The sequence below is a fragment of the Diabrotica undecimpunctata genome, chromosome 3, assembly GCF_040954645.1.
Source record: "Diabrotica undecimpunctata isolate CICGRU chromosome 3, icDiaUnde3, whole genome shotgun sequence".
Taxonomy (NCBI): domain Eukaryota; kingdom Metazoa; phylum Arthropoda; class Insecta; order Coleoptera; family Chrysomelidae; genus Diabrotica; species Diabrotica undecimpunctata.
Genome location: NC_092805.1, coordinates 159,409,862 through 159,435,298, shown reverse-complemented (window position 1 = coordinate 159,435,298; position 25,437 = coordinate 159,409,862). Strand labels below are relative to the sequence as shown.

Genomic DNA, 25,437 nt, shown 5'->3' with positions numbered 1-25,437 from the left:
ATACGCAATATGTATTTGCTCACATTTTTGATCAAATTTATGCGTAAAAAGGTAGGTAAAATTTTGTCATATTTCGCCGCTACGCACGCTGGCATCGTTTCAAAGTACCCCTACCATGGCCACGCACGGAGCGAATAGAAAAAGTCTTTTGGCGGAAAATAAGAATTTATTAAAAAATCTAGAATGTTCCAAATGTCATCGAAAGATCCCAAAACGTCTAGTAATGTCTGGAATGTCAGAAAATGTATATAAACACACGAAGTTGACAGTTTAAATAACAGTAGTACTTTGACTGCGAAAGACAGGTATTGACGACAAGGACATTCGAATTGTGGCAAACCTATACTGGGGTCAAACAGCAAGAGCAAAAATTGGCAACGAACTCACTAAAAGTGTGCAGATCAAAAGAGGTGTCCGTCAGGGTTGTATATTATCCCCACTCCTATTCAATATTTATTCCGAAGAAATATTTAATAAATGTATGGAAAATGCAAATGAGGGCATAAAAATAAACGGCGAGTTAACAAACAATATAAGATATGCCGACGACACGGTGATCCTTGCCAGTACCATAGACGAATTACAGCAGGTAATGGAAAGAGTTTATTTAGTTAGTGAGGAATACGGCCTGAGCCTCAACTTCAAGAAGACAAAGTGGATGCTGATAAGCAGGAAGCAACAGCCTGCTCGACAGTTACGGATAAGTAACATACTAATTGACCATGTAGAATCTTATGTGTACCTTGGCACCAACGTAAATGCAAAATGGGAACAGGCCACAGAAATTAAGGCGAGAATAGAACGAGCTAGAGCAGCATTTAGCAATATGAAAAAGCTCCTCATAAGCAGGGATTTGTCTCTTCCCCTAAAACTACGACTAGTTAAATGCTACATTTTTCCGATCTTACTGTATGGTGTGGAGGCCTGGACGCTGACGGAGACGCTCACGAGAAAACTAGAAGCATTCGAAATGTGGGTGTACCGACGCATTCTTCGTATATCCTGGACCGAACATGTCACCAACACAGAGGTAATCCAAAGAATCGGAAAGGAGAAAGAAATCGTGAATACAATTAAACAAAGAAAGCTTGAATATCTAGGCCACATATTGAGACACGATAAGTACCGTCTACTGCAATTGATTGTCCAGGGAAAAATAGACAGTAAGCGAGGGCCAGGCAGGAGAAGACACTCGTGGCTCCAAAATCTGAGGAAGTGGTTCGGGCTCACATCGGTCGAACTATTCAGAAGCGCCGCAAATAAGATCAGAATTGCCATGTTAATAGCCAACGTTCGCAACGGACAGGGCACTTGAAGAAGAAGAAGTACTTTGAATAGTTGTTATTCTAAAGTTGCAATATTGTTGCTTTTCCCAAGTAATTATAAAGGAGTGTAACATTGGTGACACCACCGGTAGGATAAAAGAAATATTTAGTAATTGTTTAAGGTCAACCCAAGATCTACTGAATTTGATAAGAAAATGGATACGTCCAGACCCCCCGAATGGTTTTTAAGAAAGCAAGAGGAAACGGAGAAGCGTAGGGAGGTGATGGAGAAACATAGACAAGAAGAGGAGAAGGAGAGGCGTAGAAAAAAAAGGTAGAAATCTTAAATAGTTTATCTGAAATTCATGAAAATTTTAGGTTAGATTTCAGTCAAATTATTAGTAGAATAGATAAATTAGAAGAAAAACACATCGATTTAGTAAATAAAATAGTGCAACAACAAAACGATATAAAAACCGATTTAAAAAATTAAATAGAACAACAACTATTTAGAAAATAAAGTAAAACAACAGCAAAACGATTTAAAATCTAGTTTAGAAAGCGAAATAATTGAGTTAAAAAGAAAAATTAATACCCAAACTTCTTTATACAATATTGTTTCTGTAACTAATGTCGAATCGAAGCAAACAGCTTCAATTAGAACTAACAAAATTTTAATACTATCTACATTCGATGGTCAAAGGGTATTGGAAACGTATAGTTTTCAATTCGAAGCTGCTACTAGAGCAAAAGGCTGAAATGAGAAGGAAATGGCAGCTTCCTTAGTAGTATCGCTTCGAGGATCGGCAGCAAACGTCTTGTAATTTCTTCCCTAGGATGCACCCAGTTATACCTCTCTTCTTCAAGCTTTAGAGACAAGATGGCCAGCAGCATCTAAAGCAGGTTTTCAAAAGCAAGCTGATAGTTCGAAATCAAAAGCATATTGAAAGCATGCAATAATTTAAAGCCGATACTAAAAGGTTATTGCATTTGGCTTATCCTCAGGCACCTAAAGATTTTCTGGAACAAATGGTTATACAGGCATTCATAGATGGGCAAAAGGATGTCGAAATGCTACAAGCTCTCCGATTACAACATCACAAAACGCTAAATGGAGCACTGGAATGGAGTATGAAGCAGCGACAAGCATTTCCAGATCTCGCCCAAAATTAAAAGAAATCTGTATCTGCACCACATCAGATAACCAATAACCTATTTTATCCCAAATTTTAAGCATACTGCTAAATCTTCAACAAAACACTTAAAATGAAAGCAGAAGATGTTTTGCATAAGAATAGAACATTAGTCGGGTCAAATTAAAGAACGTTATCCACTTATTCTACGCAATTTATTGGGTTTTTTTTTTATATTGTCTGTGCTTTATTACATTTGGGTTACCTATCAATATGTTTGTTTGACATTATTATGCTCAGTACAAAGTACAAAAGAAAATATTGAAGAATGGGAAGGAACATGTCCAGTCTTGGCGTATCTTTACATGAACTCTTCCTATAAAACTTGTCCGCTGATTCCGACTGCTTGACTGGATTCTCTAGCCTTTTATTTGTTTCTTCCTCCAGTCTGTTTACTGCCTATATATTAATTTAACATCAATTTAATCCCGTAAGACGGAATAATTAGAGATGACAAAACTTATACAAAAACTAATATTGCAGTGCAAGATACCAGACGCATGGAGAAACAGCATAATGATACCAATGTTGATACCAAGAAAGGAGATAAATAAGACCCCAACAATTATAGAGGTATAAATCTACTGAACACCGCACTTAAGCTCACCACAAAGTCCTAACCAACAAAATCAATAAACTAACAACTTTAAATGAACAACAAGGATTCAGATCCGGAAGATCCTGCGTAGACGCTGTATTTGTACTAAGACATATCACAGAAAAGGCCATCGAGTGCAATAAACCAGCATATCTATGTTTTATAAATCTGACTAAGGCTTTCGATCGCATTAAAGTCGAAGACGTCTTACACCTACTGTATAAAAGAAACATACCAATCAATATTATATAAACCATCGAAAACATCTACTTCCATAATCGAATACAGGCAAAGATAAATGGAAAACTAACACAGTAGATACCAATACAAAGCGGAGTCAGACAGGGTGACTCGTTAAGCCCACTTCTCTTTAATATAATAATGGACGAAATATTACAAGCAGTACGTGAAGGTCATGATTACAAAATGGGTAAAAAAGAAATCCAAATATTATGTTGTACAGACGACGCCGCATTAATTGCCGAGAAAGAAGAGCTCCAAAGATTAACACACATCTTCAATATAACAGCCAAGAAATACAATATGATATCAGCAGAAAAAACCAAATGAACGGCAACATCTAAATACCCACTACGATGTAAAATCGAAATTGATACAAAAATAATAAAGCAGGAAGCAAGGTTTAGATATCTGGGAATAGATATAACTAGTTACGGAAATGTTGAAGAAGTACGACAACAAAGCTTAAAAGCAAGTAAAGCGGCGGAATCTCTTAATGGCATAATCTGAAAGAACAAACACCTGACACATCTAAAACTAGACGACTACTAGAAACAACAGAGATGAAAATACTCCGACGAATATCAGGGAAAAGTCTGTTGGATAGGGAGAGAAGTGAAAACATAAGAAGAGCATGCAATATAGAAGGCATAAATGGATAGGTGACAAAACGGAAATAGGAGTGGAACGTACACATTAGTAGGATGGCATAGGATAGGATAGTACAAATAGCACGAGATAAGTCACCAAATGGACGAAGAAGTATTGGCAGGCCAAGAAAAAGATGGTGCGATAATTTAAACAATTTAGGAGGCTAATATTGAAGAAGAAACAGGCTTTAAAGCCTACATACAAGAAGGAAGAATACGATATTAATTTAATATATCTCTAACAGGTTTTGAAATGTTTGGCAATTCTTTTTTGTTTTAATTTAGCTATCAATAGTGTCTAGTCATTGTTGGTATCTGCCCTTCTGTAACTCCTGCAATGGACTATTACATTATCATGTTTGCTTTCTATTAGAACATTGTCTATCTAATTTTTTACTTTTACATCTAGGGAGGTACATGTCACCTTTGAATGACTTTCTGATCAAAACTTGTGCTAGTTATTTTCATTTTGTTCTCTGTAGCAAATTCGTGCAGTCTTTTTCCATTTTCATTCGATTCTTTATACAAACTGAGTCCCCCTGTTAATTTAAGTGATAAGTTTAAAAGCATAAATCAGTCTTCTAAACATTTTAAATTTTTAATTATTCTAATGTCATTTAAATCAGTCTTGCTAGTACAAAAACATTTTTAGCTGCATCCGTAGGTCAGATCTATCATCAAACCTCTTATTTACACAACTTGAAATAAAACTCAATAATTTTAAAAAACACTATTTATTGATTATAATTTAGCAATAGCACAGTAGTAAAGAAATAAAAAAATATACAATATTATTAGTTTAGTTCTACCTACTGACCAACATTTTAGGCACAACCTTAAAGTGAATAAATTTTTACAAAATATGAAACTCAATAACGACTTAACAAACGGTTTACAAATAGCGAAAATAACGAACATTCTACAAATGAAAATTTTATAAACGAACACAACTCTTTAAAAACGTACAATTGGTGTCCAACACAAACCAGAACGATGGACTATCAAGTCATATCTCGAGAAATAGTTAATGTATCTATGCATGCACCTCTGCTAAGAAACGAAATTTCAGATTTATTTCGTTTCATATATATCTTTAAGTCGTTTTATCTAAGTGGGCTAGCGTCGATTTCTATATAACATGGGTCTGAAACTATTTTCTTGTGGCATTTTTATGTTATCTGCTATGAAATCGAAAATCTAGAAGCCAAACAAGATTCGTTCAAAATACATAGGTACCTATGGCGTATTTCAGACATGCCATGCAGTGTACGAAGGGTACGGCCTTATACAGTAAAATAAATGAGAATTTTCTTGACAACGTTGCCGCTTTTCACGGCAGCAACCGTAGGAACAACATATAATCAGAAAATATCAAAAATTCCATAAAAAAATTAGATTTTTAGTATATATTAGAAGAAATGGAATTTTAGTAATTACATGGACAGCAAAAAATTTCTTTTTAGTGACTGCCATGATGAATAATTGGATTTGAATAGGTTCATAATTACTTATTAGGAATAGAAAACATATTTCATAACATTTTCCATAATGATCAGATTAGTGTTAACATTTTTTAGCACTTTTACTTTTGTTTAATATGCGAATTGTTGATATATTCTATCAAATCTTAAACTTAGCATCAGCACTGTTTATGATAGAGGGCAGAAAGTGGAAGAAATAATAACATAGCAACTACATATTGAAGCATAGCAAATATTGAATACTTTATAGACCGCAAACTAGTTAAACTTTTTTTGTAATTCTATTAATTCCGGAAAAACATATCGTGTGAGGGGAAATGTCTACTTTTCACTCTTAAGACTCTCGTAAGCCAACACAACTTAAAGAAAATTTTTGAGGTGAGATCCTTGTTTTCGGCTGTTGACTCTTTAAGTGATAGTGTCCCACTTTTTACCACCATTAAAAGGAGAAAGACAGCATATTTGAGGCACATACTTAGAAATGATAAGTACGAGTTGTTGCAGCTACCGATTATGAAGGGTAAAATCAAAGGGAAAAGGGGTCCTAGTAGACGACAAATATCCTGGCTGAAAAAATTCGCGACTGGACCGGATTAAACACACAGACGCCTTTAAGAAAAGCCGAAGATAGAGACGAATATGCAATGGTTCTAGCCAACCTTCATTAGTGGAGTCGGCATTAGAAGAAGTAGTCTAATTGTGGACTTATTTGAGAACCTTCCACATCAAGGGCTCTTAGTCACGCACTAATACGCACCATGATCCGCATATCCACGCATCGAAACCTCTCCATTGGCCGATTGACCTAAAAATACCCATATCGACACTTTTATTTCTATTCAATTTATAAATGTAAGAATAGCTACAGCAAAGATTGGAATCTACCATACGATGGATTCAAAGCAAGACCCTCTGCAGAGAGTCCAAGGAAAGACAGATGTCGATGTTGGCATTCTTAAAAAAAACTTTACTTTCTATATTATTTGAATTTTTGCAACGTGTGGAGGATAGCTGTGGCTACACACTCACTTAGGGCAGTTTATACATAGAAGAGATAAGCATAAGAGGATTATTTCGATGCTCGTACCGTATCCCGTAATCGATCCGCGAAAACATAGCATATTAGGCATCATATTACAATAACTTCCCACAGTTGTACCATTGCTGTAAATCAGATGGAGTTAGTGAGCTGGCTGGCGATATATGCATTCTGTCACACTTCTGCCTACCCATAGCAATCTTCCATCGCCATGATAATTTAAAGAATTACCTGTTTCCCTGAAAATGTGTTATGAATTTATACTATTTTACCAAATCTCAAATATATTTTTTCGAAACAAAATACAATTAAAAAAAAAACTGAGCAAATCTTAGGCCCTAAAATATTATCTATATAGCATAGTAGTAAAATCTAAAGATATACCTATAAGAAGAGGAGTACGACAAGGATGTGTATTATCCCCTCTATTTTTTAATATTCGCTCAGAAGAGATGTTTAAATAAAGAGGCACTAGAAGACATCAATGAAGGCATCTCAATTAACGGAACACTAGTAAATAATCTCAGATAAGACGATACAATACTCTTTGAGAACAGCAGAGAAGGCTGCGAGAGGTATGGATGCTTTTTTTTTTAAATTGTATTAAAAATTGCATTTAACTGTATAGCATCTATTACACTTAAATTTAAAGTATGTGCTACTCGTGGATGGTGGTATTCTCTTACATACTCATTGATTGCTTTTTTAATATTAGCGCCTTTATTAGAAACAACAGTCAAAACTTTTTCTAATAATTGCCATTCCTCTAACACTTTGTTTAAAACAAGTATTAGATGCTACTATTTCTCTGGTTATATTAAAAGAACACATTTTCTCATTGTAGATAAAATAAAATTGTAACGGATATATACGCTTTAGAGGTCCCATATGTCTATTGTTATTGGCACATATTTTACCGTAAGTAACATTTGCTTCAGTTTCGAGACAGAGTCTGAATATTGTTTTAGACTAATATTTTCTATCATAATTTTTCTACTTGGTAAAATATACTCACTATTAAATGCTTTGGTATACTCTTGGAATCCTATATTTTCCACTATGGGTAGAGGTTGATAGTCATTAGTTATTATTTTTAATAATTTATTATCTATTTCCCGTTTTTTTCCTTCAGTCATTGTTATTACCATTGACACCAAATAATTTTAATCGTTTGGACGGCTTTCTTTCGGTTACTGGATTTTCATTATCTACTTTTCTCTTTGAAGAACATTGTTTTTGTGAAGGGCAAGTGAAAATTCATTTTTACCGACTTTTGTAACTATTGCTTTAGGTACTTTATCATCTGTTACGAACGAAAACAGTGCTGCATTATTTTTACTCTACTGCAGAGTATGTATTCTCTGAAGATGTTTCTTCATATTAGTTGTATTCCCATGGTACTTAAATTCCTTTTTACACGAGGAGCATATAACTGATTTGTTATCCGTTACTTTTACTAAAAAAAGTCGCATACTGGGGAGCGGAATAACAAAAACTAACAATAAAAAGAAATATAGGAAAATAGAATTATATAACCACTCTCTGGGATTTCCCGATATTGTTTATAAGCCACTCATGAAGGATGACGGAGCTTAAAGCTGGATTTATAGTTTGACGGACTGTAGACGTAGACGCACTGCAGACGTAACAAACGCACTGTAAATATTATTTCAATTTATAAATCGACGGAGTAGATTTTTTTCGCATGAGTAGAAACAGTGGCTAGAGTTGGTGACCATGATACTAGAATATCCTTTTATTATTTATTATTATTATTTCATAAATTCGTAACATTAATTGTAACAAATAATCAACAAAATCAAAATTCGAATATGTTGACAAACAACTTTACAAAATGGTGAGCCTACCAGACAGTTCACTTTGGTTGACAGCACAAAATTCTTCCTTTTGATTGGCCAGACGCAAGTAACGCACTGTAAAAGATGAAAGTTGGCCAACTCTTCCGTTGCAGTGCGTTTGACTTACGTTCCGTCATGCGTTTACGTTCATTTATAAATAAGAGTACACAAAACTCTATGTTGATCTTTTTCCAGTGCGTCTACGTTTACAGTGCGTCAAACTATAAATCCAGCTTAAGTCGTGAATATAAGAAAACGATCCTAATTCCTAACCCTACCAGAGAACCTGAAACGATTATTAAAAAGTATTCGATCCCCCATCCCTACTCATAAGAGACCTAACACTAAATTACGGCTTCACGTGCCACTACCCAGGTCTGCACGGAGGTGCCATTGGTCTGCACGCCAAACTAAGTGAGAATAGCCAGATATGGTGAAAATTTCACCGAGCGACTGCACGGTATAAACAATCTGATCCCCCTCTCCACTTTCTTGCCATCGAGCATTGCTTGATAAGCTACAAAAGACAAAGAAGATGACATAGTTGAGGAATTCTACACCGAGTGACAAACTAGATCCGACCGTCACGTGGTAATGAGATCAACGAGAAAAGCCTCATCATCACTAAAGCAGAGGTACAACATACCGTCTTAATACAGAAAGATGGCAAATCCGTAGGGCTCGATGAAGCGGATGCCAAAAACCTAAAACTTTTAATCCATGAAGTGTTTGAAGGTTAAGTCTTTTGATATACCTGGTTAACACTTTCTATAGAACAGGAAAAATACCCTCAAACTAACTAGTTGACTAGAAAGTCAACTTTCGTAAATTTACTCAAAAAATTAAGGGTTCTAACGTGATTATTATCGCATATAATTGATATCTCATATACAAGAAATGCGAATAGCAAGTCGGCGATATTTACTTCGACTTTAAACTTTAAAAACGAATTGGGAACTCAATAGGCTCTATTCTCGCGTAATTCACTTATACACAGTAGAGGCAGAAAATATAAATATACGCATTCTTCATAGACCATCGTAAACTTTCGGTGGCCAACACCGAAATCTGGCCGAAATACTCAAAGCAACTGATATAAACGTGGGTGACTTACGAACCATTAAGCAACTCTGATACTGGCATCAGGTAACTCAAGTAAGGGTGGAGCGTAACATCTCGGAGGAGATAATCAAAAGAAAAGGAGTGCGAGAAGGACGCATAGTATCCACACTTCTTTTTAATCTGTATTCTAAAAAAATCTTCGGTTTTTAAAGGTACTAGCGCTGCAATCAATGGAATATAAAATACACCGACGATACAGTCGTTATTATCAACACTCCTGATTTGAAGCAACTTATAAACGATATTATAGAATACAGCGAGCGTCACGGTCTATATATGACGAAATTTATGATTTTCTAGAAAGTTTTCTCTGAATACACAACAGTATAGTCGTTCTTAAGATATCTGGAATCATTAATGAGCAGTAGATGCGATTCGATAAAGTAAATCCTATCAAGAATAGAGCAGGATATGGACGCTTGACAATAGCGTTTATCGGCATGAAGAACTTCTTCTAGATGATGGGATCTAGACTTAAGACTTAGAATCTGAATGATACGCTCTTATGTGATCTCAACACTTCTCTACGGCTGCTAGGATGGGAAAGCTGGAAACGGGGAAAATATCAATAGGGGAAAGACAGAATTCCTGATCCAAGGATCTATGCTGATAGCTCGGCAAAACGAATTCTTCAGAGCCGTTATTTCACGTATAACTGTAGCCAATTGGATCTCAAACCTTCAAAGCACAATAAAGAGAAGAAGAGGTAACAGTAAACGAATTGGGTGAGAGCACTTAAGATGGATAGATAAGTTTAAAAAACACGTTGTTCTATGTCCAACATTGGATGTCTCAAGGCTAACAGATAAATAGATAGAACAATTAATAGTTAGAACACTTTACAAAATAGTATTAACAAATTAAATACAAAATCAGAACACCAAAGTCAAAAGTATTTAGATTAAAAGGAAATAGTAAAAGCAGGCGGCAGAAGAAACAAATTAAAAAAATAAAACGTCAAAATATTAACTAAAAATAAATTAACAGAATTGTGAAGATATTTCAATTCTAGAGACTATGAGAAAAATGACAAATTTAATTAAATGTTTCTCTATCACAAATTGGAGGTTAATCCAGTTTTTCTCGGTTAGTATGCTCTTACATGACGTCAGCAGAAGAACAAAAAAGAAATGGAAGCAATTTGTAGAAGAGTATAAAATTTATCAAAGTGAAAATCAAAAATTGTCAACATAGTTATCTACAACTAGACCAGTCTTGAAACAGACAATCAACAAAATAGTTTCAGTAGTAAAATTGTGGTTAATTCTCATTCTACGAGGTCCGTGCTAAAAGTATCCGGCCTCGCCAAAACGTTCCAGCATCCTTGTAGGGTGAGAGCATAAAAGACTGTTTACGAACCTGATTTATACTACAATTACTAGCTCAGTGAATACTAGCTGCAAAAAGTGCCATACACATCAATACCTTTGTTCATATTATTGTTATGATACGAAGTTCACGATTTTTTACCGAAGTGACGTTATGTTTGGATATTTTAGGTGACAAGCAAATTTTATTTAAATTTTTGAGGGTCATTTACTTAATATTTTAGTAAAATGCCATTTAAGTGTCTTGTTTGTGGTCACAGAAGCTTGAAACAGTACTAGACCAGTCTTGAAACAGTCAAAAAAATAGTTTCAGTAGTAAAATTGTGGTTAATTCTCATTCTACGAGGTCCGTGCTAAAAGTATCCGGCCTCGCCAAAACGTTCCAGCATCCTTGTAGGGTGAGAGCATAAAAAACTGTTTACGAACCTGATTTATACTACAATTACTAGCAGATAGTTTAGTTCGAAATCAATGACGTATAATACATAGACTCAGTGAATGCTGTAAAAAGTGCCATACACATGAATACCTTTGTTCATATTATTGTTATGATACGAAGTTGTACGAAGTTCACGATTTTTTACCGAAGTGAGGTTATGTTTGGATATTTTAGGTGACAAGCAAATTTTATTTAAATTTTTGAGAGTCATTTACTTAATATTTTAGTAAAATGCCATTTAAGTGTCTTGTTTGTGGTTACAGAAGCTTGAAACACTTTTCAGGTAAATCATTTTTAAAATGTATATTTTTTATAAACATTAAGTTATGTGTTAATAGTCAGTGAAGGCATTTAGTTTTGTTTTTGTGATTAAAATAATTTAAATATAATTTTTCGAACCAGGTTTATTTTCATAGATTTCATTTTGGCAAAGAAAAATAAACTCACTATAAAATAAACGATCACGCCAGTGTTATAGTAAATATTATACCTTCAAGCAGATGATCTTTATGACACCAGATTATATATCAAGTATAGAAGGCTGCGGGGTCTATTTATTATACGTCATTATTTGTAATACTATGCTTTTGTTTCAGTCCTTTTTGTGTTTGTCGTAATTTGGTATGACAGACGGGAGCAACGAATTTGTAGCAAGTTTTGCTTTAAACTTCAAAAAAGGTATACGGAAACTGTTCAAATGATGCAAAAGTCAATTCGAGATGAATGTAGGTCAAAATAATAATACAATCGGTTGAAAAAGCGACTTAGTATATTAGATAGTGTTCCACGTTCTGGTCGACCTTCCAACATATTGACTGTGCGCGAACTAGAAAGAGATTTTGGAATTAAGAAAACTTGTGTTCCGTGAATTCTGACCAAGAATTTGGGAATGACTCGCGATTGAGACAAATTTATTCCAAAATTTACTTTTGTGAATTACTTTGAACGATGAGAAGAGCTGGATAGCAAAAAAACAAGCATTGCGAAGTCATAAACGAATATAGGATATTTTTGAGACCGATATCGTATAATAATTACACAATTACACAAGAAAATAGCTTCGTAACAAGATACGAATTTCTATATTTTTATTTACCGTTGTAAAATTTTGTCAAACCTTCAAGTCCTTGATACAATATTTAGATTTTTGACAGCTATGACAATTTCAAGTAATCCAATCCAATATTTTGTTTCGGAAGTAATTTCCAAGTATTACAAATATACAAACAATTGCGTTTTTAACTTTTGTATTTATATTAGAGAAATATTTTCATTATACAAAAAGTAACAAAAACAATAAGTAACAAAGCAAATGTACAAACAAGAAGAATGTGACAACCTACCTAAAGTTTTATTAAAAACTAAACATTAAAAATTTTCAATGAACAAAAATGTCGAGACAAAACATTAACCGAAAAAAATTATCCATTCGAATTTTTTTCTAAATTACATATCATTTTTTTCTGTCTCCAGTTCTGGCAAAATTTTCTTTTGGTACAAGATGTTTGTTTGGAAACTTCAGTATCATGTGACATAGTCAGAGGCTGGTGTCAAGGAAATGTTAAAAAGGTCCATGATCTCATACTGCAAGCTCGACGTAAGACTCTTAGACAAATAACTTAAAATACTAATCTAACAGAGCTACAAAATTTCTGCGTCAATATTATGTTACAAGAAGCGTTAAAAATGCCATACTTCAGGATATGTTTTTGTATGATCCATTATATTATCACCCTATATTTTCTTCTACCGCGAGTAGAAGATATTTCGAGTAGATTTTGAGATATTTGAGGAGCGACAGAAAATGGATTTAGTGAAATTCTGTATAAAGTGGAACCATTACTAAATGATCTCCTAGAAAAAGTTGACATTTAGACGAGTCCTTGTTATTACAAGGGCCAAATTAGTTTCCGTTCGTAAAAGAGTCACAAACTTTGAAGTAATGTAAAGGATAGGAAAAGACCCAGAAATTTTGTCAACGATCAAACGAAGAAAACTAGAATATTTGGGTCACCTGATGAGAGGACATAAATACGCTTTAGTTCAAAATATAATGCAAGGAAAAATAGAAGGAAAACGGAATCCAGGCCGTAGAAGAATGTCATGGTTGCGTAATTTGAGAGAGTGGTTTGGCTGTACCACTAATGAACTCTTTAGGTCAGTTGTAAACAAGGTCAGGATAGCCTTGATGATTTTCAATCTCCGGTAGGAGTGGCACAAGAAGAAGAAGTAAACTAAAAGCAAAAGAACCAAGTCTACTTGTTCAAATTCCATATTCTATCAAAGGTTAGACCTCATCATGACTATGCGCACCCTGTTGACTGCCGCTCTAAATAGTTCTGCACTACTACATTCAAACCATTCCCTCGAGTTCTTAAGCGATGATATTCTTCGTCTTTCCTCATTTCGCTTTCCTCGAATTTTGCCTTGCATGATAAGAACAAAGTACACAATGAAATTAAATGAGTTACGGATCGTCCTAAATAGTGAAATACATATAGTTAAATATCCGCTAGAACAATGTGTGATCGTGGTAGTAGTCCTTTGTGCAAGGTGAGAAAAAATATGGTAGAGGAGACGTGGAAAAAGTGGAGGAAACTAAACAATAGTCTACACTGGCCAAGAATGCGCTAGAAAATGAAATTTAATGTGCGAAAAAGAGCATATGGAAAGAGTACATGTGGATGTAAATATGAGATTATTGTTCACGGGTGGTGATTGGAAAGATCTATCAGCTACTCAACTCAACTGAACATAGGAAATAAGATATGTTTGAAACCAATTATGAATTTGTATGGCAACTTGTCGAGTGGTATTTTTCCAAAATCGGAAAGGAGAAAAGGCTTGTTGTGGTTGAGAAGGAACGAAAGAAGGGAGACGAGCCAAAATATAGGTCAATATGTTTGCTAAACGTGATGGCAAATGTGTTTAAAGGCTTTTATAGGTGAAGCTGGAGAATTCGAGACACAATATGGCTTTCGACGAGGTCAATGGACGGTGGATATAGTGATGAACGTGGTGAAAGAGATGGCTTAGAGTAGTGAACATTGGTACACGACGTCCCAGGAGTTATTGTTTTCTAGGGACAGTGGATGTAAAGAACGTCTTCAGCTCAGTTGAAGGAGAATTCTCCAGGAAGGTGGTGGCTCCCTATATGGTTCATGTAATGGTGACTACTTGACTATATGTAAATGAAAGAGAGCTTCTATAAGAGTGCGAGTGTTTTGAATGGATCTGTTTTGGGTCCCATCTTATTGATCTGGTTTCAAAAACAGCTTGAAAACAAGAAAACGCACTTTTTGCATGAAGTTGCTAGTTCAAAAATGTTATGATCAACGGAAAGATGCCTTCATTTGATTTATTGATTACCAAAAGTCGTTCGACACTGTAGGGCATGAGCTAGTGATACATATGTTAAACGAAATTGGGATCGATGGCAAAGATATGAGAACGATACTACAACTATACTGGAATCAAAAGCAGAAGTCTGTACTTTACTAGTTGAAAAAATAAGTCCAGTGATACTTGAGAAACAGCACGAGATAATATGACACGAAAACTGCCGTCTTTCAAAGGCATATCAATGGTGATTATATCAAAAAATAGTAGAATGATCAGAGTTTTCAACAATATATGATTCATTGTAAATTAGATGGATTTTTTTGGCGTATGAAAAGAATTCAACATATTTTATAAAAAGCAATACAATGCCATAAATAGTTTTACAGGTTTATATCCCATGGTATGGAATTGCTTGTTCCTGATGTTTCAACTAAAACTGCGTTAGAAACTATCAAAGGTGTTGCGACAACGGTCATAATGGTCTACCGCTCATTGATACGACTGTAAGCCTAAAGAAACTATACACCATTACAAAACACCGGCTTGGAAAGCCTACACTCCACTACAGGTATGATAAGCCTCATAAAGTATGACCTTCGAATGTTTCAGACTGTATATTGAATCAATTAACTAAAAGTTTATGTGTCTAAACCAAACTATTGGCAAATGCCAACTTGCTAATCCATGAAATCATTGAAGGCAAACGTTCTGATCGTTGTTCTAGACTCATTACTGAAAGATCGAGGATAGTACTATCAGTAACTTGGATGTAATAATTTTGAGAATTCGAGCAATGCATTTTCAGATGAGATTTACTGTGTTGAATCAGATCAGAATATATTAATTGTTATTTCGCATTGTAACAAATAAAATAAAATCACAAAAAAATGTGGCTGTAGGGTGATTCAATATTAAATTTCGGGCCAATGCTTTTTAAATGCATTCATTTTTTTCGAATCCTGAGTAAACTAATAAGTATTTTTGAAAAATTTAAACGCAGAATAAAAGAATACATTATTACTGAGGGCCAAAAGTCCCTGAAAACTTCTATAATGTTTATTTTAATAAGTTACAGGGGTGAAAAAAAAAAGAGAAAATTTAGTGTGATTTTTAATTTAAAATATCTCATTCAAAAAAACTTCTTGTTTATTCTAAGGGACTTTCGGCCCTCGGTAATAATGTAATTTCTTATTATGCGTTTAAATTTTTCAAAAATATTTGTTAGTTTTCTCAGGATTCGAAAAAAATGAATGCATTTAAAAAGCATTGGCTCGAAATTTTGCGGACGGAGCATTTTATAAAGTGAACTTTTAAAAACATATATTATTTAGTGACTGTGAATCTACTGCTTCCACTTGGTAACAAATTTAGAAAAAGGTTTATGTTTTGTCTGCGATTTTATAGATGGTATTTACAGGATTTCACCCTTATAGGTACTTAATTAAAATCTGCACAATAAAAATTAAAGTTTAGTGGGTAACTTATACAATCTATAAACAATAAAAATGTGTGGATTAATCATTTGTGAAAAAATAAAAAGTTTTCTGTGTTTAATTTCCTCTAAATATCTCCAAATCAAGTTTCTCATTAATGACCAAAAATAATCACTCAAATAAATTATTTATCCCCTTTTATTTAATGTTTATTTGACATAGTAGTGTAAAAGAAGAGGGTCTGAATAATATTAGATATGCAGAAAATATGATAATTTTTAGAAACGGTGCACAAGATTTACAAACACTATTAACACACGAAACAAAATATATTATTAGTCAACAATTAATTGTAGATAACTTGTAGGCCAACCAATTAGTAAAACGGAATAAGAGGTCAACCAATGATCACGTGTACGTCAATCGATCGGTAACAAAAATCATTACCATTCATTAAAAATAAAGGATAAGCAAATTATTATACCAAGGCAGTATAAAAGTATCAAAGAATAAATAGTAAAATGTACTTTGTAGCAAACCCTTGTAGCCGTGACGGCCCTGGACTGTCGGTGATGTTTTACAGCTACGACCATTGGTGCGAAATGCAAACGATGAGTGCGTGTGGTATTTTTAGACAGATTATTATACAGCGTGTTCGATGTTTCACTTGCGAAAAACAATATTATATTTTCCGCTGTATCATTCCTATAATTACCAAAATCAATTCCAGAATCATCACTTAATCCAATTTTAGTACTACTCAAGTACAGACATTCTTGGATATTGCAAAAGAAAAATAAAATCTCTCAATGTTTCTCAAAATGGAAAAACTATACCAGTAAAAAAATTGGGGAAGATTTAGTATTATGTAAAGTAACGTGCAGACTAAAGTGTGGAACAAAATTCAGCCTAGAAGCTAGAAAATCTATATTGAAAAGGTTTTATAAATGAGAAAATAACGCAAACAACTGTCTTTTGTTTGAAAGAAAGTAACTAACTAAAGGGAAAAAATATCTGTCTGTAAGGATGCAATTTGTTCGCTGTAAAAAGTTGGCTGAAAGAAAATATTTAATTTTCAGAAACAACTTAAACAAGGTCAATCAGCTCTAAGTCCATGTAAACAAGGGCATACAAACAGGCCTCACAAGATCTGTGAAGCGGTAAAAGATTACATTACTCAACATACTCAAATGTTTCCAGCTGAAAGCTCTCACTATTCTCAAAACAAAAATCAGAATAGAAAGTATTGTAAAAGAGGCAATGAACAACAAATTGGTGAAAAATATTAAGTTAAACTTTCCATGTATCGTCATGTGTTCGATACTCAATTGAATCTATCATTTGGATATCCAAAAAGTGATACATGTAGCACATGTGATTCTGGAGAAAATACTATTGAGCATAAAGAAAACTGTGGCATTGCATTTGAATTTCAAAAATTAGATAGCAAAAGTCAATATCTGACAACAATATGTGCTACATCATGACGGATCTATAACAAACGATGTCGTTACCTAAGATTGCAACATCAGCAGCATTCTATTTACGTCAAATGTTGCTGTATCATTTTGGTATATATTGCATCACTTCATCAGGATCAAAATCTTACTTTTTTACGTCGGCTGAAGATGTAGCTAACCAAGGTAGTACTGAAATCTCCAGTTGTCAGAACAAAAACTTTATAATTTAGGTATATATCAATAACTCATTTTAAATGGATATTTTAAAATAACACAGCATACATTTCTTGAAGTGGGCCACCACAGTTATTTAGATTCTGCCAGGATCTTTGGTAGGATAGAAAAAGTTATAAGGAAACGTCAGTCAATTTTTATTCTAGATCGATATCGTGACATTATCACGTCGGCAAGCACAAAAAAAAAAGCATTTATGTAAATATGGAGAATTTTTTCTACGACTTTGATGATCTGCTGACGAACTCAAACAAACAGTTTAAATGAAAAGGTTAATTTTCGTGATAATGTAAAATGGATAAGAGTGAACGAATTTGGCTTCTATCTGTATAAGACATGCCTAAATGACTACATGCCACTTCAGCAAGTAGATTTAAGAAAAAAAAAAGTCAGCACATCTGACCAGAACTGAATATAGACTAAGAATACTGGAAAATAAAACTGGTGGTTTGAGTTTGGAAAACTGGAAAATTTACTTAAAATTTGTTCCTGAAGAGTACAGATGATTTTATGAAAACGCAATAGAAGAAAATAAAGAAAATCCCAAAAAGAAAAACCGACTAAAAAATAGGTTTTTAATAATTTTACATCTTGTATTTTATTTTTTTGAAAATAAATGCCCATTTTTGATACTCAACTCTTTTATACATTTAACCCTAATATTTTTTAATTATTTTTACTATGTGAATAAAGGTAATATGTCCACAAAATTTGAAATATTTGGCTTAAATTAACTTTTTTTAAATCCAATTTAAAGTGTAAAAAAGTACCTTCAAATACCTGTTTAAAAAAGTGTAGCAATGCAAATTTCTAAAATAAATAATTAACTTGGAACAAAAGACACTAAAATGCTTATTACTCAAAAACTTTATTTTGTGACATATGACCTTTATCCACTTATGTCTTCAACTGTTGACTCCCGTAGATAACAGACGCTGTGTTCGTCCTTATTATATTGGTTTCCGCAGACAACACACGTGCTTTCCGCCTCTCTTAGTGAGAACGACCAGTTACAGCACCGAACACTAACAGTACCGTGTATATAGTAAAAAGTTACGCAAATACGTTATGGACAAAAAACGCTAACCCGCTAAAGACAATTAAAACTCGTACGAGAAACAACCGCATGTGAATACCGCGAATGAAAACCTGCGATGTGATAATCGAAACCTATTATGAATGCCGCGAGTGTATATAACAGTAATATTGGTAAGAGCTTATATAAATTTGATTTAGCTATTGTCTGTATAACACATAATTACATCCCTTAATTATTTTGAATCACACCTATTAATACAGTCTCAAAACTCTGAAATTATTTTAATTATTTCGCGAATGTACATGCCTCAATTGTACACACAGTAATAGTTTGTTGTCGTTTGACCAATACACATACATTTGTCCATCATTAATGTATGTTCTTAACTCTTCATGCTCTAGCACTTATTTTTATGTTTTAATTTAACTATTTTGGTAAAATAACTTTTTAATATAATTAAAAATTGTATTTAAATAAGTAAATCTCGGCTTGATTTGAATTAAGGAACAGTCAAAATCTCCGATTACATTTAGTCGATTAAATCCACATATTTTGACAAAAAAATAGCGTCATGTTTTACAATTTCATACTCATATTAAAAACTTTAAAAAGAGTAAATAACATATCTGGTCAATACAACAATATCATGCATAAAACTATTAAACCGAACATTTAGTATTTAACTCATAAACTTCATCAAATATTTTAAACTTCTCGTTAATAGTGTAACAGTTAAAATACCTTGCAATCTGTTTTTGTTTTAAAATTTATAAACATAATCGGGCGATTGCACAGTGAGCAGTCAAATAAATACGTTCAATCCGTTTTCTGATTTAGAAAATTACACTTCTCGATTTTAATGCTGTTTTTGGTGAATTGGCACCTGTAATTCTCAGCCAGGATTTGGAAGGCGTGCTGGTCCTCGGCGAGTCCACATTAAAAGATACATTTAAAGATGAATTCGGGATGTCAACTTTGGCTTTCTGTTGGTCCTTTAGATGTCCCCAACTAAAAAAGATTTTAGGTAAGATTAGAAAAGCAGCGTATGACATGGTGAGTGATAATAAAGGATGACTGTTGTTGGGAAAGTATTTAAACCTAATATAGTCTAAAATATTATTTTTTCAACAGCTAAGACTTAAAAATAATATATTTTTTATTCAGTTTAAATTTTCCTACGAATCTTTCATTCCAATTTTCCAAAAGTACTACCTATCTATAAAAAAAGTGATTCCTCAAAAACTGACAATTACAGATCCATAAACATTGTTTCTACTTTTGGGAAAGTGATTGAAAAGGTTATAAAACAATAATTTTATTCCTATTTGAGTCCAATAATTACTTTAACAACTCACAATATGGATTCAGAAGTGCTCATTCTACTACGAATGCTGTACATCAAGTTGTGAGCGATGTTAGGGGCTTGAACGCGCCAATTGCATAGCAATTTCTCTTTGCGACTTGTCGAAGGCTTTTGACTGCCTTTCACACGACATTTGCCTCCACAAATTAAATTACTATGGAATCAGAGGTATCCCTCTACTGATTATAACTTCTTACCTATGTGGCAGACACCAGTTGGTAGTGTCTAAAGATAATCTCTCCGATTTTTTATCCATAAAACATAGAGTCCCACAAGGTTCGGTCTTAGGACCTCTTTTGTTTATTATTAATTTAATGATACGACATACGTTATATCAAAAAAAAAGTAATGATGATTTAAAAATGTCTTACGAAGAAGTTTCTACTTAATCTAGCAGATGGTTTGCTGCGAACAAACTGAAACTTAACTCCGATAAAACGCAAAACTTGGTTACATCTGCAAATAATTTACATATTGATCCAGATAACAAAGAGACTGTTAAACTATTGGGAATCACCATAGATAATCGACTGAACTTGAAATGCAAAAGAAAGCTATCAGGATTTTAGCAGGGGTTAGTTATCTAGAACACTGCCATAACATCCACTGTTAATCTGTGTTCTTGTTTGTGATATTTTTAAGTTGCGTTTTATATTCCTTTTTTATATACTAAAGGGTCTTTTTTAAATGTATATTTAACCAAATTTAAATTTAAAGCAAATGTAAATTTAATAGTTATTTAACCAACAAGTGTATTAATAAGGGCGATTAACAATTGAGATATATTAACGCGCGAGCGAAGCGAATGAGTTAATGTTCGAGATTGTTAATCGCCATTTTAATTCACGAGTTCGTTACAAAACTTTTCCGTCGACCATACTTTTCAGAAATAAAAATATCTTAGTTTAAATTTTTATTTACTTAACGATAAATAATGACATACAATGACAGACAGTACTTACAGCGGCTACTTCATTTTAAATAATTTGTTAGTGGGAATATAAATAGGTATGTTTGGTTGCCTACACCACAGGTAACTGCCAATCACAGAGCGTTAAATGTGGTTAAATTAATTTATGCAAGCAATGTATGTTGTGTTGCTTATAATAAAATCGTTCATTAATAGAAAATCATTCATTAATAGGGGTCATTAATCAATGATTTTGAGGGTGTTAAAATTGATCATAAATGAATGGTCGACGGAAAAACAAATTAATACATAACTTCGGAATCTCTCCAAAATCCTTATTGGTTTCAACTACATCCGTACGGCAATGGTTTATACAATGACAACCACCTTTACATCCTAATTAAAGATTTGCTTCTGTAATGAGCTGCCAATAGGAACCAACTAGACTATAATACTTATTTGGGTTGTAATTGTACATTATACAAATATTGGATTACTGTTTATTTATTTTGTAACTTAAATATAAAGTGACTTGATTCTTAAAGCTGCACATCTGTTGTATAATCAACATTGTGATTGGAAGAATCCAATTTTTAACTACCAAACTTCAATAATAACAGCTTCGGAATTATTTACCTGACAAAGCCTAAAGCAACCTGCCCAGCTATGCAGGTTATGACATAACGATCTTGGGGTCAGTGTTTAGTAGTTATTATAAGTAGTTAAGTGTACAGTGAGCAACAAAATTTCCTGTTTGTCCAATGAGCGTTTGTTTGCGTCAATTATAGTTAAAATTTTGAATAAAAACTTACCTGTCACGTTCTTCTTGTGTATATAAACTAATAGTGTGGTACCATCTATAAATATTTGGATACTTCTTATTATCTAATTTAACCTCAGAAAAATACAGAGCGTTAAATACTTCACAGTCTACTTTTGTAGGATTATCTCTAAAACAAATGAAACAGAAATGAAAAATATATCTTATTCTCTAACTTGAAAAAGAAATGTTTGAATGACATTTTCAATGCGATTCTCCTCCTCTTGAGATTATATAACAGAGCCATCCAATTTCTACAGTAGGAATTTGTCCATTCAACAATGTTTCTCTGTTGTTTTGTTATAGTGCCAATAACTTTGTGGTATTGAATACATAACTTATTTGGAAGACATCTCCCTCTTATTGATTTTTTTTACTGTTTTTTATTATCTTTGGGATAATATTAATAAACTTTAATGTTGATCATTTTCATTCCCGTTTCCTTCCGATCTTTAAGTTAATTTAAAGAGGCTTCTGGAGTTAGATTCAATGGGCACATACCTTAGTATATACAAACGATTGGAAAGATCATTTTAACGGAATCAGCAACGTTGTATTGGATAACATTGTTAACTCTTTTGTTACGTTCGTTGACCTCTTGGAAGACAATTAGTAGATATGTCGGAAGTATCGAAAGTATTTGTTGATACTTGATTGGTTTACAGTTATATATTGAGATATATCTGCTGCATCACGTAAGTTTTCTATTTTCCTCCTCAACTGACTCAAACTTCTGTTGAAGAATATTAATGTTTTTGTCCAGAGAATTTACATTATTTTCAAGTACAGACTCTTCCAGTACTGTTTGACAGTTCCTGGAAGGGGTAGTAAAGGAATACCAAAGAAAACATGGGAAAGAAGGTTAGACAAGACATACTTGTAAAGAAAATTAATGTTGGTATGAAGAAAGATAGAAACTTATACAAATAAAAAGCAACTTGGTATAGAGATAAAGAACAAACACTAGTGATACTATTATAAACTTTAAAATACCATAAATGATAGTTACTTACCCTTCTATAAAAACATCGTGCTTTGGTAGTTCGGAATCGGCAAATTCGTCGTCTGATTCCGAATCGCTTTTTATTAAACTAGGACTATGAGGCGGCGTATAAAACTTGTCTTCACTTTCGGAATCTTCATCTGAACTGCTTACAACAGAATTACTAATTCCACTTAAGTTAAAACCATTTGGAACTGTAAAATACCAAGTCAATAAATTGGTTTGATAAAACTATGATAGGGTTGTAAAAAATGATAGGTTATTATAAAATGCAATGCTACTTTAACACTTACACTGCCACCATAGTGAGAAAAAGAGGGTCCTTCTGGCCGTAAATATTTTCCCCTCTATATACACACACAATTAAAAACTAAGCATATATTTACACGTTTCTTTTCAAAAAAACGTTACTTTGCGTTTGTTAGAGATGAGAATCACCATATGATTCGCGCGGCCTTGTTGGCTGATATCGTTTATTACAGCCGTGTGCATCATATGCCGATTCACACAAAAACAAGTCCATATAATTCACGCGGTCTTGTTATCTGATATCGTTTATTACAATTTTATGCCCATTCCCACAAGATGGGTCATTTCTTGCAAAAATGCAATTTCGCTATAAATGGATATTATTCATTTTCAAGCGTTAGCCCGTAGGTGTTAGTCGATTTCTCTGAGTATTTTGTGTAAATCTTTATACTGTGAAAATGAATTACGAAAAAGAACAAGAAAAATTAAATCGTCTGTGGCAGGAATATCTTTCAGATGAAGATAATGAACCATTTGAAGATTCTGATGATGAGTTTCTCCCTAGTAATTCTGATAGTTCTTTAGATAATGAACCAATTAAAAAAAAAGTAAAATTAATAAATCAACCAAGTACTTCTGGCACATCAAGAAATATATCTGATAGTGTAATGGAAACAATAAATAATGTTATTGAAAACAATTTAGAAGAAAGTGAAGATGAGGATAAAGAAAGTGAACACATTGATAATAGTGCGAATTTATCGTGGAAAGACGTGAGTGGACAGTATATGAAATTATTTGATTTCACTGAAATAGATGTTGGTGTAAAAGCAGAACTACACGGTGAATATTTTGATAAAGGTCCTTTAAATTTTTATGAGTTATTTCTTACTGACGAGGTATTGGAATTAATGGTGACGGAAACAAACAGGTATGCAAATCAGTTAAAAAGTACTGTAAAATTACCCCATGCCAGAATTTCTGAATGGCGTGATACAAATGTTGAGGAAATAAAATGTTTTATTGGGATCTTGATTTGGATGGGCTTATGTCGTTTTCCTACAATTGAAAGTTATTGGTCTAAAAGTAGTCTGTACGATAATAAAATGAAAAATTTGATGCCTCGCAACAGTTTCCAATTATTACTCAAGACATGGCATTTTCATAACAACGAAATAGTAACAGATGATAGATTACAAAAAATTTCTCCTTTGACAAACCTGTTGATAAAAAATTTTCAAAAACATGTTCCCAAAGAGAATATATGTATAGACGAATCATTAATACCATTTAGAGGACGGTTGAGTTTTCGGCAATATATTAGTAATAAAAGACATAAATTTGGTATAAAACTGTACAAATTATGCATTGAAAAAGGATACACCTATAACTTCCAAATTTATTGTGGCAAGGATAAACTACCAAATCAATCATCCTCTGAAAATGTAGTACTGACTTTGTCTAATAACCTACTGGATAAGGGACGTACAATTTATACAGATAATTATTACACCAGTATTTCTCTAGCCCATAAATTACAGAACAGAAACACTCATTTAGTTGGAACTCTGAGAATCAACCGAAAATTAAATCCCAAACATATAATTGATACAAAATTGCATAAAGGACAAACAGTTGCAGCTGAAAGTAATTCAGGAGTGGTGATTCAAAAATGGAAAGACAAACGCGATGTTTATACTCTAAGTACAAAACACACTGCCGAACTCACAGAAGACAGCCAAAATCCAAAAGTTGTAACTGACTACTATAAACATAAAATATACATCGATATGTCTGACCAAATGAAAACATACACCAGCTCATTGAGAAAGGGAGTAAAGTGGTATAGAAAGTTAGCAATTGAACTGCTTGTGGGTACTACGTTAGTAAATTCGTATATATTACACCAAGAAGTTTCAAATGAGAAAATGACTATAACAAAATTCAAAGAGAACCTTGTAGTAAGCCTAGTAAAGTCCATTCAACAAAACCCTAATCCTAACGACAGTCATTTGTTGAAAGACGTAGGTTCCAGTAATCGTCGAAGGTGTGTTGTTTGTTATGAAAATATTGCTAAAACTGGACGAAAAAACGCTCAATTGAAAACTCCTCAGTCAAGATATCTTTGTACACAATGTAATAAGCATTATTGTTCGAGTTGTTTTTTTGAAATACACAAATGTACAAAATAAACCTCAACTTTTAAAATTTTGCAATTTTTATTAATAAATAAAGTTTTTGTTAATTTCTTATTAAAATAACAATGTATGAAAATGATAATTTTCGTTAAAAAATAAATAAATAATAGTTGACTTGAGTATACAGTTTTTATCAGTAACCCACTTTTCAGGCTGTGAGAATCAAACATTG

General features: G+C 33.2%; 2 protein-coding genes across 2 annotated transcripts in view; both read right to left on the bottom strand.

Moving 5' to 3' along the window:
• The window catches only part of Usp12-46 (Ubiquitin-specific protease 12/46), a 235,393-nt gene that overhangs the window by 88,679 nt on the left and 121,277 nt on the right, over window positions 1–25,437 (bottom strand). The gene's annotated exons all lie outside the window — the stretch shown is intronic.
• Window positions 4,703–25,437, bottom strand: part of Ankle2 (ankyrin repeat and LEM domain-containing protein 2) — a 44,427-nt gene continuing 23,692 nt past the window's right edge. Inside the window, exons 6-8 of the mRNA XM_072527319.1 lie at window positions 22,829–23,012; window positions 21,808–21,945; window positions 4,703–19,730 (exon numbers count right to left, since the gene is read on the bottom strand). Coding sequence (XP_072383420.1) covers window positions 19,556–19,730; window positions 21,808–21,945; window positions 22,829–23,012 — 497 coding nt within the window. The 3' untranslated portion in view covers window positions 4,703–19,555. The remainder of the gene's footprint in view (window positions 19,731–21,807; window positions 21,946–22,828; window positions 23,013–25,437) is intronic.